This window comes from Lampetra planeri, chromosome 6 (assembly GCF_965212315.1).
Source record: "Lampetra planeri chromosome 6, kcLamPlan1.2.h2, whole genome shotgun sequence".
In the NCBI taxonomy this organism is placed as follows: domain Eukaryota; kingdom Metazoa; phylum Chordata; class Hyperoartia; order Petromyzontiformes; family Petromyzontidae; genus Lampetra; species Lampetra planeri.
The window spans coordinates 5,663,861-5,678,717 of record NC_136112.1 but is presented as its reverse complement, the minus strand read 5'-3'; the positions used below and the strand labels follow the sequence as shown (position 1 = coordinate 5,678,717).

At 40.8% G+C, this 14,857-nt stretch overlaps 1 protein-coding gene across 4 annotated transcripts in view; it reads left to right on the top strand.

Moving 5' to 3' along the window:
• The window catches only part of STK36 (serine/threonine kinase 36), a 34,461-nt gene extending 21,154 nt beyond the window's left edge, over window positions 1–13,307 (top strand). For all 4 annotated transcript variants that reach the window (XM_078595360.1, XM_078595357.1, XM_078595358.1 and 1 more), the window contains exons 20-31: window positions 686–749; window positions 1,090–1,200; window positions 1,543–1,617; window positions 1,916–2,087; window positions 3,053–3,197; window positions 3,851–4,022; window positions 4,347–4,558; window positions 5,164–5,242; window positions 6,134–6,421; window positions 6,972–7,172; window positions 7,789–7,960; window positions 9,582–13,307. In XM_078595360.1, the coding sequence (XP_078451486.1) occupies window positions 686–749; window positions 1,090–1,200; window positions 1,543–1,617; window positions 1,916–2,087; window positions 3,053–3,197; window positions 3,851–4,022; window positions 4,347–4,558; window positions 5,164–5,242; window positions 6,134–6,421; window positions 6,972–7,172; window positions 7,789–7,947 (1,678 nt within the window). In that variant the 3' untranslated portion in view covers window positions 7,948–7,960; window positions 9,582–13,307. The remainder of the gene's footprint in view (window positions 1–685; window positions 750–1,089; window positions 1,201–1,542; window positions 1,618–1,915; window positions 2,088–3,052; window positions 3,198–3,850; window positions 4,023–4,346; window positions 4,559–5,163; window positions 5,243–6,133; window positions 6,422–6,971; window positions 7,173–7,788; window positions 7,961–9,581) is intronic.
• The last annotated feature ends 1,550 nt before the right edge of the window (window positions 13,308–14,857 follow it).

Below are 14,857 nucleotides of genomic sequence, written 5' to 3'. Positions count from 1 at the left end.
TAGCCCACCGGTGTGTTGAAGAGCGAATCAACATCATTTAAAATTTGAGTACGACGTTTCACTGGTAATTACATCCAGCTTCATCGGGCGATTTGCCAGAATGGTGAGGCTCTCCTCTTGCTCCCGGTCTTAAATAGAGCAGCAGCAGCAGGGTCACGTCATCATTTAATTCAATAAGGTGCAGTGATTTGAGGCGGGGAGGGTATTGTAATGATATAGATTGGTAATCATTCAATTGTTATTCATTGGTATTTGTATCATTGCACATTATTATTAGTATTATAATTTTAGTGTGCTGAAAATTCACTATAATGTGATTAAAAGAAAAAAAATACAATTTAGTCATGCTAGTTAAGCATTGAGGCAGTAATGTCTGCATTATTGCATTGGGACCAAAGCTACACAAATGTTAAGCATGTTGGTGCTCAATCATAAGCTTATTGTTTGCGATGTCATCAACAATTAAAGCTACCTTTCTCTATTAAATGTTGATATTGCATAGTATTTAGTAATTTTCTAAATGCTTGCAGTTATCGTGTGCATTAAGATCAATGCAAACTGGTGTAAGTGGTTTTGTATGCTGGCAACAGTGAATAAAATTGGGGGCAATTTATATCTCACTGCATAACCATTGATGTGAAATAAACCAATTGTTGTTTTTAAATCACTGTTGGTTGATTTTTAGGCTGGAAGAAATGGCGAAATATATTGGGTCAATATTTGTTGATTCACAATTGATCACCCACATTGTAAGAAACATTTAATTTCTCATTCTTTTAACAATGCAATGATAATACAACATTAAAGTAAATGAAATATTGTAACATTTTTGGATTATTCTTTAAAACTATAATTTATTTTACATTGGAACTTTTTCCCACGTATTTTGGTTTTGTCTTAAATGTGTAGGAATGTGTAACAATTTTGAAAGTGCCTAACATTTTATCTTACAAAATACATTGGTTTTCTTTTTAAAATAACTTTTAGAGTCATACATTCTCTGTTACTGGTTTGTTTCTTGCGTACGTAGGAATACATTACGTGGATGTATTTTAAAACCACAACACCGTGGTATGCTACATTTGACAGTGTGCCACAGGAATTCTAATTTCCCAGATGACAAGCCTGGGCTCAGCTGCAGAAGTCAACTTTGAGGATTTACTCAACTCTTCCAAGGCTGCTCTAACCAGCCACATTGAGGTACACGGTGGGATTTGAGATCAATCTCCTACATATTTATGTGCAGCTCACAAGTCATTTATTATACTTTTGGTATCCTGGTAATTCTGAAGGAGCGCATGGTGGAGTTAGTAGATATGTTGCTTTTTGATTGTGAATATTATAATGTATTATAATGCACAAGCTTAACATTGGACAAAACTAACGTTTATGAGGTTGGAATTTATTATTTTAAGAAGTTAATAATCCACTCTACATTAAAAATGAATGCTTTTAAAAAGAAAGTTTTTTGGCCAGGAAACAATATTGCTTACACTACTTAAAGTCGGACAGATGTATAAACTAAAAGTTCATTTCTTTCAGCTTTTTATACGGTTCCCGTACGGATTTGGAATCTGCGACGGCCTCCTCCAGCTCCTCTTGCAGTTCCTTTGTGAGGTAAAAAATGACCGAGGGCGTTACAAAAAGAGTGCATGCCTTTGCTTCGCTTGGCAAACTACCACACATTTTTGGCGCAATCAGTCTGGCTATATATGTGTTGTTAGGTTTCCCTTGAAAGTGTATGCCAAATATTGAATGTATAATATATCATTGGGAGAGTTCTATTATCCAGCCATATTTTTCTTCTCTTTTTTTTGAAAGAGAGAAAGTAATCTGTAATAGTTTATACATGTGTGATATCTGATTCTGAAAATTGTTTAGCAATTCAGTGTTTTTTTTACGCATTTTGTTCCAGGGTGAGAGGGAGTTGGTGCAGGGCTTTGCGGAAACTGAAGTGTGGAATCTGATGTGGCACCAATTGGCAGTCGGTCTGCATCTCTCAGTGTGTGGCCCTGTGATGGAAGGTGACACTCCACGATCAGATGCCCCAGGCTTGGCTCCTGACTGGACCCTCATCTCTCCTATCGGTATGCAATGGTACTAACCTTAATGCATTGTATTATATTTCTGCCAATGACCATATCACCTGGAATTGCATCCATTCTCTTCAGATTTCAGAAGCCAAGCGCAGTTAAACCTTGATAGTGCTTGGATGGTGGGACCACCACACACACACAGAGGTTGTCATAGGCTACTGCGTGGCTATGTAGTGGTCAGCATAGGGCAGTGCAGCAAAGGCTGTACTCTTGTCCTTCCACATCTGTGTTCCCCAACTTCAACCTGCACTCATCAGCATGTTGTAGTATGGTTGAATATTGTCCACAATCCTGGCTGTTTTTGTTTACCTTATTGTGTCTTGAGGGAGGAAATTTTACATGCCTAATATGCAGAGCTACTATTTGTATTCTGTCATTGAGAAAAAGATGAATTTCAGAGATGTTAAAGTACACATACCAAAACCTGGTTGTAAACATGTATCCATATAACTAGATTGTATGTTTCCAAAAGGTTTTCTCCTTTTTTGGAAATATATTTTAGTAGAATTTTATAGCGGAGAAAATAAATAACTATTTTAAACAGAATCAAACACTGGATGCCGTTACAGCTATATACCATAATGTATATGTTTAGTGCTCAGATTAAAGTACTTTTTAAATATGAATAACTAATTTGGTAGGCATTCTTTGCCATGCTCTTCTCCATATATTAAATTAATATTTGTATAAATGGACACTTTCTAAAAAAATTCTGCCATCTAAAAAAAAATCTATGTTTAATATCTTGCAAGGTTTGTTTCATACCAGTTAGGAAAATTATGAAAAAGTATCTACCCATTGTGTCAAAATTCTGAAATAAATGTTATTTTGTTTAGTCTTTGTTCTTTCATGGAAATATGCATATTTTTCATTTTTTTTTCATCTCGGTGAATATGCAGACATGCCCGGGTTTCTCAATAATCTTGCATTTACCAGTGTTAACTTCTGCCATTCAGGAACACTGGCCTTGTTGAATTTGGCACAGTTTGTTTTTGCTCAAGAGCCACAGCACTGCATTATCCTGCTCTCTCGGTCCAATTCTGTGGTGGCGGCCGTACTGCTCAAGCTTCTTACTCAGGATTTCCTTATTCATCTCAACAGGTACGTGTTATACCACTTAGCTTGCCAATGCAAATTTTATCACCTCTGCCTCATCCCCAAGTTGTTTTAGGATACAGATTATGTATTACATCATATTAAGGCTATGGTGAGTAAACAGGATTTATTATAATTTCATTAAGTAGCATATATAATTTACATGTAATTGCACATCATCAATTCATATGTGCTCACGTGTTTAATTGAGCCACGTGCCTCGATATCCATTAGGTATATAACCACGTGACTTGCCACCGTTTGAGGTTACAATTCCATGCAATTATAAAAACAAAAATGTCATATTAATTTTTTGGTGTTTTATATCACCTTTGTATAGTTTGTTTTCCCCATCAGCCTAAATGTGAAATGTTAACATTATTTTGTGGTTCCACGCATGTATTCATTTTAACACATTTCAATCAATTAATCAATCACTGCTCCATGCCTAACAGTCATGTCAGACCTCACCTGCAAATTGCATTTCAAATTTAACTGCAGATGTAGGCTTGGCACAGCAGAAGGTACTTTGCAGATTTAAAAAACATGTTTAAGGTGCATTAGCATACTCTCACACAGCAGACCATGCAATCCTCTGGCTTAATATGTGAAATTAATGACCGAACGAAACAGCTGTTTCTCCATATTTGTCTCTTCAGCCAAGAAGTAAAGGACCAATACGATCTGAGTTTGAGCTCACTTGTTGGATCAGTGGTGCTGCTCACCTGCCAAATCCTCTGTTTCCCTTTTGCAATGGACGTGGAAGACGCAATGCTCACGGATGTTCTGACCATGCTGCATGACACACAAATTCTAACCCGCCTGATGCAGGTACATCATTCACATCACATTAGGTCTTGCATATTTTTCGGTGACTTTTTTAAGCTTCCATTGTTGCCATTGTTTTTTGAGAAAAATATTATTTTGTGTATGTATTTTCTTACCTTACAATTGCGAATGTAATTACAAAATAATCTTAGCCAAAATCGTGGGAATATAATTCATTTGTAAGTTGCGTTTATTTTTAAAGCACAGCATTTACAAACAGCAGCCGATGCTTGTTGATTGCATATTTGGAAGAGTTTCTTCAACTTAATTTTTTTACTATAATCACCATAAGGCATTTCATGTAATCAAATCTTGTAACCATTGCAGGTGTGCGTGCACCAGCTGTCGGATAAGCAATTGGAGGTTCCTCTAGGACTAGTATCTCGACTTGTGCTCAGTAATGCTGGATTTTTGACAGAGTTTGTGAGGTTAATGAGTGAACAGGAGACTGCAAAATATTTGTCTCGCCTTCTGGCATCGCCTTCTTGCCCTCCTGCCACGCTTGTTGACGTCCTCTCAATATTCAGTCATGTTGCACGGTAAGGGCACACTCATTAGAAACCCACAAAAGTACCGACTTGAAAACGTGTACATTTTTGTACACCACTAAACGACTTTTTTAAATTGGGCAAAAAACATCCCTTTGCAGTAAGAGTAACTTTTTTTGACAGTATACACTGGCACAGAGCAAACATGCTTTCTCTTTGATTACTATTTAAAATCATGACAAATACCAAACGGAAATCTCCTGGAGTATTTTTTTATCACAATTTTTGCAAATGTTTTATTGATGGGTTTAGTTTGCATTATTTTATTTTTGAGTGAACGAATATGAGGTAGTCGATTTGAGACTAACTGTTGACGTTACTAAAAAAAAATTATTTTCTGACCTGAGGTAATGCTTTTATGTTTTTATAAATGGTTTGGGAAATGTGTAGTATATTTTTAGCCTACATGTAAATCTTATACATATTTTATCTGTTTATAGGGAGGTAAAGTTACCACTTTTGAGTTACAGTATTTATTATGATTGCATAACAAAAGGTAGAGCAAACATTGGTTTAAATAGTTGCATATCAGTGATGATTTTTACGTGGGTATTTAGAAGGGTTCTGTAATCCTTGTCTGCAATGTCTTTTAACAGAACAACACCGGAGTGTGTTGACCGGCTCCTTAAATTGTTTTCTGGAAATGAATTGTCTACTGGTTCTTTGTCACAAATGGTAAGAAAACATGAAGCTTAACAAACTCAATATAAACTTAATGCAGTAAATTTACAGGAAATAAAATTATTCCAGCACTGTCGTAATATATATCTGTGATTGTTAAAACAAATAACGTATTTAACAATTATGTGCAGATGATAATATATCACTTTGAGGTAAAAACATATCAATGACACTCATATGCATGTGGTGTTTAGGTAATTGTTGGTTCATTGCAGTTCTTGATATTTGATGAACATGGCATTTGGTGGATTGCGCTGCCATATGTAATTGCATTTTTACACAGTCTGAGGATTATTTTTCAGAAGGGTGCAGCCTGTGATATTTGGCTCTGCCTTTACACAGATGGGTCTTTATATACCGTCTCTTACAGGCAACCCACCACTTATGCCCGCTGGTGTCTTACACAACCATACTCCGTGTAATCCACCAACTGCATGTCCTGAATCACAGATTTGTACCATATATAAGTTTATCTTTTTGAGAAGGCTATTGTCAAATATGCCTTGGCTTTGTGTAAATCTAAATTCCCAGGTGTGAATTATGTTCACTCTTCTGTGCATCATAATGGCACAATGAGAAATGTCTTAAAACCTCCCATCTCTGCCCACCCAGCAGTATAAATGGGTACACCACAGATCCTCAATCTGCAGGTTGCGTATGGTGGAGTAGTGCATGTTTACTCCCAACTTCATCCAAGACGTTTGGCCAGCGGTGAAGCATAGGCCAAAGTACTCTCTGATGGGGAAGCTCCTGGAGGCATTTCCACCACCAGGGTTGTAAACAAGCAATTACAAGGCAGGGGCCTGAGCAAGCAATGTACCTTGCACTCTGTGCATACATCATCATGCGGGGACTGTAAGAGGTTGTCACCGAATGGCTGTTTAGTCTGGTTTCAGCTTGCTGCTCCGCGTGCTGAGCCACGAGAGGAGCACAGTGCGTGCACAAGCATGCGGCCTCGTTGGTAACCTGCTGCGCCACTCTGCGGCGCCGTGTGGGAGCCTGGCGGTGGGCGGCAGTGAGGTTCTGTCACAGCTCACGGCTTGTCTGGCGGACGGCGAGGATGGAGTGCGGCGCTCGGCCAGCCTGGCACTGGGGAATGCTGCTTACCACGGAGCAGGGCTGGATGCGTCAGCTCTGGCTCCAACTGTGCCCCACATCACCAGACTGCTGCAGGTGGTTCGGCAAGACTTAAAAATATCACATCTTTGAGCCTTGTGATAGCCCATTATATGTCATGTTACTATAAATCCCGTAGACAGCACACATAACTAACAATGTGTATTTGGCATAATTACCACCGAATCACGACAGACAGAACGATTTAGCTTGCTGCCATTAAACAAAGAAAACTGAAGGGCTTTTAGGCATGTGAATAGAGCCAGCAAAACTATTCAAAACCCATCCTCTAAGGCATCATTGAGGGGAATATAAAATATCACACCCGAGCCTGACTTGGATTCAGCATACAGGAGAATGGATGGGCTTTTAAACCACGACGGAGGTTGAAGGCAAGATGGAGAGAGATCACCACCACAGTTGCTTATACAGTGTCCCAACAACCTTGTCGTTATTCTGTTCATGGGAAATCGATGGATGGATGGATGGACAGACATTAGATATCATCGGGACATAATATAGCTAAGGCCTCTCTAACACTGCATATTTTAATATCTGTAAACGAAAGCAAAAGCTAACGTCCATGTCCACTGTGTGACGGTGCGAGGACCCCCTGGTGAGGATACGTTGCAATGCTGCAGCTGCGCTGGGGAATCTGGGAGCCGTGGAGGGACTGCGCGAACAGCTGGTGTCCTGCCGGGCGCCCCAGCAGTTGGTGTCGCTGGCCTGTGATGACGTCCACCTATCTGTGCGGGAGGCTGCTCTCGTCGCGTTGCGCAGCATGAGCAGAAGCCAGAAGCTCCGAGAGGTCTGTTTTCAAGAACCGTTTTCAGATTGTGGAAATTTTTCTTTAGCCGGAGTTATTTATTCTTCTTTGCCGTTTCCAATGACAATTACTGACTTATGTTTAAATATAGAAGAGGGTCCACCAATTGAGAAAACGTGCCTGGCCAGTAAAGCCTTGAATAATATTGCGTGTACAGAAATTACAGGCATGTAACCTCTGCGTTTCAGTTTTCATCATTGATGAGGGTGGTAAAGTAGTGTAGGTTTTTTTACTTTGTTTAGAGTCTGAAATGTATCTCTTTACATAAATTGTATCTCTTTACCAACTCTTGCTGACCATTGTGGTGAAGTATAGTCAGACAACCCCCATGGCTAACACAGCATCGGGAGGCCTTCATCTAGCAGTGGGCTCTCAATTATTATTAGGAATAGTATATTCAATAACCTAAAAATACATCAAACGTATCCCATAGAACAGGTAAGAACTCTACACAAATCCTGGATTGATAAATCTAAAGTTTACAGATTTGTGATGTGTAAAATTGCAAGTCACTTTAATATGGGCCATACTTAAATATGAATCGCCAATTGTTTGTGTGTTTTGATACCAAATGTAACTGCACGTGCATTTACTGTAGGTGCTGGTGAACATAAAAGCTCAAGACAAACTTTCTGCATCCATGGGCAGCATGCGGCCCATTACCAGGGCACCGGCTAGTGGCTTTGTCGCTGACCAAAGCAGTGCTCTCGCAGTATCGCATCACTGTGTCAAACTCATCCACGTACTGCAAGCCTGAAGGAGACTCTTAAGTAAGTGTTCATAACTTGAGATTATACCGGTGACATCACAATCTATGACTTCCAAGGTTCCTCTAATTACATTAACTCATGACAAAACATGCAACATTCACGAATGGAACGTCATCAATTCTTACGCACTTGATGCAATACGTGTATCGTGAGCTTAAGCATTTATATTCGTTGATGAATCAATGCACATTTCCATCCTAAATAGAAATGATGGTGGTGATGGTTGCAGTGATGGTAGCATCCGATATTAGGAAGCCACTGGAGTGATGCATTTTTAAATCTAGATAGAAAACTCATTTGTTAAGAACTGATTTTTGTGTTCAGTTTGTCCTTTCCCTGCACTTCCTATTAGCACAGTTGGCTACGTGCAGTGTAAAATACATTCAACATACATAAGTTATGGTGGGTGTGATAATGATAGTTTTTACTTAAAACTTTCGTGACTGCAGGAATTCATATTCTTGTTTCTTTCGATAAAGTCACGTAGATAGAAAATAGAATAAAATAATAAAAATTATAAAAAAATTAATAATAAAAGCAAAAAACCCAAGACGTTTTGATCACAACACAAGCAGTCTTTATTTTCTATCTACGTGACTACCAAAAGAACCAAGAATATAATGGTAAAGGTGAACATGGTGGTGTTGGTAATCACAGTGGCGGCTGTCATGGTAATGGAATGTTTATAGTGGCAATGGCAGTTGTGAAAGTAAGAGTCATTCTAATGGTGAAAGTACTGATAGTGATGATGGCAGTGGTCCTGATTATGACTGATAGTGGTGGTGATGATTGTGACAGTGTTCTAATAATAGTGGTGATATTTTTGGCATTGATACTCATGTTGGTTGTTGCTTTTGTGGTGACCATTACCATAAGTGTGGTGATTATAGTGCAAGCAAATCATGTTTATGATAATGGTGATGAACTTAGCGATGATTGTGATATAGTGGTGACAATGAAGTCGGAGGTGATAGTAATAGTGATACAAAAATATGACTAAGCGCACTCAGAATGGGATGTCCACTTATCTATATGTACGGTTCGTATACATTGTCTTGGACATTGCCTTAAAGCAATGGTTGCCCATGCAAAATGGCTGTCAAAAATATCACAGAAAATTTGAGCTGCTGCATTGGCACGGGTGTTCATGCACGGATCAAACAATACAACTCGCCACATTCTGCCCAACACCTCTGGTCAGCTTGCCTCGCGGACATATCACATGTCAGGTGTCAACTCTGATTTAAGGTAGAAACGAGCCTCGGACGAGCTGCGTAGTCTTCATCCCACAGGGTTGAATACACACATATATATATGTGTCTTGCATTTAGTTAAATCACTTAGACTGCTGAGCATAAAGCAAACCGTTTAGTTGTGTTGTTGTTGTGGAACTCGTAAATACATCAACATGCAGGATACACTTGCCCCCACCTCCTTACACATTTGAATGTTTTGTATAGCATATACACATCATTATACTTACTGTATATACAAGTACGAGCTCTAATCAAAGAGTTTATGTAATTGCTTTATTACAATTAAAGACATAATGAGCTTCGTGTTGTCACTGACCTTCGGTAATGCATACTCCTCCTCTCTCTGCAATTTTGTGTGCACACAGATTCAAGTAATTCAAGCAAGGCAATCGCACAAGTAGGATCTGTCTGTGCATTAAGCGCCTTGTCAGTTAGAATGTACAAGGAACAATGATGCAACATGAAATGTGTGTTAAATGGGGTAGTTGTCATCCAAACCCCTAAACCAAGTTAATTCACAGCTTACGCAGTGAACGTGCTTCACAAAACTCGCCGTGGAAGGAACTCGTGTTGAAGACGAGGACATTAAAGCCAATGTGATGGGGCAAATAAAAGACATTTTAACTTCCAGGACGGCCTTCAGAACCTATACGATTGCTGGCAATGATGTACTGATCTAGAAGGAAACCATTTCTTGGGAGACCCATTTTAGAAACTCAGCCAAATTCCTATGGATGTAAGACTTTCCACAAAAGTTTGACCAGACCCTTTTATATTGTATTGAAAAGTTGTTTTGTGCAGATGTTATGGTGGGCTAGGTGAACTGAGTATTTCGTATTTACATAAATATGGTATTTCCCCAAGAATTGTCAGTTCCCACACAACCTTCTAAAATGAACACAGGATAGCGCTTTCCTTCCTCCTGGCCTGTGCCAACGTGCAGATAATTGTACATCAAAAAGATACAGGCATTCTTCATCGCACACCTCCCCCCTGAGATTGACAACAAATAACTTGAGCTTTATCTTTAATACACTGCCATACAGGAAGACTAAGAAACAAGTGTTACAACAGTTGGCAAAAGCACTTGAAATATGGAATCAACAAACCACTAACAGAATCAATTCACATCTTCAACCACACAAGTGTCTGAGAAGTAAATAACGAATAGCACAGTACATGAGCATGGCACAAAAGCGAATAAAGAATGTCATTGTAACCAACCACAAATGTCGAGTGTTAAGATAACATGTGGCTGGTGAGATTGTGTTCACAAAGGAGAAGTATGGCTATCTAGGTTCCAACGCTGATAGCATCATGAGCATGCCCTTCGGGGCGTCGCAGTCCCCACGAGCCGCCACCAGGCAATCCTATCCTGCGCTAGCCGCCACCGAATGCAAGCCAAGGCTGTAGTGTCGAAGATCGGCCTCAATCGTGCGTGTCCATGTCAGCTGTGGTCTGCCTCGTGGGCGCCTTCAGTCCCATGGTGGGCCATCGCGCACAAGGCTCTGGCGTCATCTGTTGGGCAATATGTTTGAGGAACCTAAGTCTTCTGGCTCTTAACCGTTGCATGCGCTGGCGGGCATCCTGTGTGAAGGCGGACCTCGGTATTGGTAATGTGTTCACTGAAGTGGATGTACCGTCGCAGGCACCACTGGTCGAAGGCATCCAGCTTCCTCATTTTTTTTTAAGTATCAGAGAGACTCGCTCGGGAATCGTTTGAGTCTGATACTGATGGTTGCGATAACTGGGCAATGATCTGTCGGACTCCAAGCTCCAGTAAACTCTGCAATTTAGCATAGCTTGCCATCTGGAGTTAATCTCTAAAGTGCCAGAGACTGCATTGAAATCTCTGAGGTACATAATGAGGTCCGGTCGTTTTGTTAAGTTTACAGACTGTTCCAGAGACTGGTAGGAATGGAATTTGATGTCAGGTGCTTCGTTCATTGGTGCGTATGCCACGGCAATGAATAAATCGCCTAGGGTTGTGCCTGATTCTAGCCATCAGTAGCCATTCTAATAGGGCTGACTTGGCTGTCGGATCAAGGGCAATAGCCACCCCAGCAAGTAGAGGGAGAACCATCAGAAGGCTCCGACCACAGGATGGTGGTTTCCTCCAGTGGTTTCACCAGCGCCACACCAACGTACCTCCTGGAGGTCCATGATATGGATTTTCACCCTCTCAAGTTATTTGACGTGTGTGTGTGTGTTGCACCTGGTTGGCAGAGGGTTGTGATGTCCCAGGTGCCGATGCGAGATGGTTTGCGTAGTTTGAGGTTTTCGTTCATGTCCACCGTAGCACACTTGTCACAGCTGGCCGGTGAAAAAACCAGGCTGCATGCTCCTTATTAACCCACGCGACGAACAATGTGGTATGAATACGTACTTGGTAGTGTCACTCATGGGGAATTCTTGGCAGTTATATTCCCCTGGTCTCTTGCCAGGAGGCCAGGGTAGTTAGCTGGGAGACTTCATGTTGGGTTTTCTTGAGCCTACTACCCAGCTGCTCCTTGAACATCAGAGCAGAGGGAGCTGTTGCTGAGCGTCAGGACATGTCCACACGCCGGTGGGCCCAGCACACTGCACCTACGGGGACAGCATCTGCTCCTTGACCAGTTATATCACCGGACGTTCGCATGTACAGACTCGGTGATGATCAGGGGGGACTGCGAGAAGGTGCCTGTGCACACATTTGGCAGCGGGAGACTCGTGAGAAGCATCACGTCCCCCCCCCCCCACTCTCTGTTGGAAAACATCTGAAAAAGTTACATGAATACATTGGCTGCTTTAAGATTATCCAGGTTCATTACTTGAGAATTAATTTAGAAAATGATTTTAAAACGGCTCAAACTAAAATTAAGCGACAGAGAAGTAACGCGATGGCTTTAGAAACGGTCTCAGTTGGTGTCTAATGTGACGAGCTTGGGAGTGTTGTATTTTTGGTTTAATTCTCTGCAGATCGGCGTGAACTTCCAGGAGAAATTTAGGAGCCTATCTTCAATTAAGATGACTTGGGTAAACTGAATTGAAATGTTTTTTTCTTCCTGGCCTGTATAGGTATAATGCATGTGCATGGTTTTAAAGATACGCTGGTTTTAACCTGTGAAGCTTTACCAATATAGATTTTGTAGAAAAATGTATTTGCAATGAGTCTTGGTGTCCAGGAGGGCGTGGGTTCGATCCCAACCCCGACGTCTGCATGTGGTCGTGTTAACTTTTCTCCAGGTCCTCCGGTTTTTCTCTCCACATTTAGACACGTGCGTTTAGAGTATTTGGCTGCTATACATTTCCACATGATAAGCCACTTCGTTGAGCTATCATTTGTGGCCAGGTCGCTTCTGAAAAAGCGCCATCTGTGGGCCTTAACTATTTTAGCTCGTGGTTTTATCTACAAAATGGCTTCACAGTGGACTCAAAGGCAATTTCATACCTCTGCTACTCTGGCAATATGATCTAATTATGCAAATTGGTCCATAATTTCAATTTACACCAACTTGTTTCATCTTGGACTGTGGATGTTTGGTCCTCATCTGTTTAAAGATCTTCCAACATGTATGTTTTATGATGGAGGTGTAGACCAGTTATGTCAGAGCAGCACTCTAGAGCTCCCTCTAGTGGAGGCCCGCCTGCCAGCAGTGGCATGAGCAGTAATGCCAGGACTGCATCTTTACGTTTTTACCTTAGATCTTTTTTTAAATGTTCATGTCAACTTCCTTCACCTGGGTTAAGATACAATACTATAACGTGTGATGTCTTAAGGGCTAGTACTTGATATTTTCAAATTGATATGTTTTTATGTTGCAAGGCAGCATTAATAATAAACGTGGTGACTTGTGTGATATTTTAAAATATCTTAAGATCTGTAATTTCCATACACATCAACTGATGCAATGGTTCACAGTGCCAGACAGAGCAAATGAGGTTATCAGTTGAAGCAAAATAAATTATCGCAACACCATATGTGCAAACATTCTCCTACATACAGTATATATTTTTTGCTCGTGAGGTTTGTGGGAAAAAATTAATATTGCCAATGTTTTGCATTGAATGTTGTACATTACATGCTGATTTTAATAAATATTAAATACCAATATGAATGGTCAACATTTTTTTGCCATTTTTATATTATTTGGTGAAAACTGAAAGCGTGTTTTCTGTGGCATTGCTTAAAACAGATTAAAGCATTTTTGTTTCTCCCTTCATCTGCAACGAATCAATACCTCTGAGGAATCCATGCCGATTCCACAAACACATGTCATTTTTCTTCAATATATTTCGTGATTATATACCCCGGAGTTTGCAATGTATACCAGTGTGAACTCACGGGAAATTTCACTGGAGGCATTTTATGAAACCGGCCAACTGGCCTCTGCAACAAGTATTAAACATTTCTGCAAAAATATTGTCACCAAGATTAGACTAAAGCTAAGACTCCTTGGAGTATTGGAATGCTTTCACTTTAAAGATCGCGAAGTACTAATTCAGACATTTAAAGAGTACATTTCATATATATTATTACGTGGCACTTGCTATGAAACAAACGTAATACACAAAGTAGGCACCCCGCTCCGTCCTATCGTCTCCACCATTAACTCACCCACCTACAAACTGGCCCGATTTCTTTCTGAGACCCTGCTCCCTTTCACGGGCAAGTCCACCTCAGCTGTACTTAACTCAGCTCACTTGGCTTCTCTAATCAAGGACATCTCACTGTCTCCAGATGATTTGCTTGTCAGTTTCGATGTAGTCTCTATGTTCACCAATGTACCTGTATCTGGCACCATTGCAATCATTGAAGACTTGATCCAACAAGGACTGAATTCAGATGTACCAACTTTGGTAAGGCACTGCCTTACCAACACATACTTCACCTGGAATGGTACATTCTACAAACAAAATGAGGGTACCCCAATGGGTTCTCCCTTATCGCCAGTGATAGCGAATATTTTCATGGAGAAATTTGAGACAGATGCCATCCAGACATCCACCCTACGTCCTTCCTTGTGGAAGAGATACGTGGATGACACGTTCGTCATCTGGCCACATGGCCTGCCAGCACTGAACCAATTTTTCAACCACATCAATTCCATACACCCGTCTATCAAATTCACAATGGAAGTGAAAAAGGACGGCAAGCTACCATTCCTGGATGTTTTGATCGAGAAGAGACCTGATGGCTCGTTGGGACATTCGGTCTACAGGAAAGCCACCCACACGGATGCCTATCTAAAGCCTGACTCCCACCACCATCCAGCCCAGAATTCCCTAATCAAAACACTACACCATAGGGCCCGTTGCATCTCCGACCAGCACCACCTAGCCAGTGAGTTGGAGCACGTACATCAAGCCCTCAGGATGAACAGATACTCTGACCAATCCGCAGATCTGAGACACGGTAGGACCAATCCCTCTACCATTGTCGATCATTGTTTTAACGCTGTGGGCTCACACGAAATTGATTTTTCCAACACGGAGGTACTCTGTAAACCTACCGGCTACCTTCAGAGATTTGTTCATAAAGCCATGGAGATATATCAACACAGACACAACTTCAACCGAGGAAGGGGACAAACTGAGCAATCATTGGAAGGACGTTATTAACCGGGTAAAGTCTTAACGGACTGTGATGTTTTCATCCTAC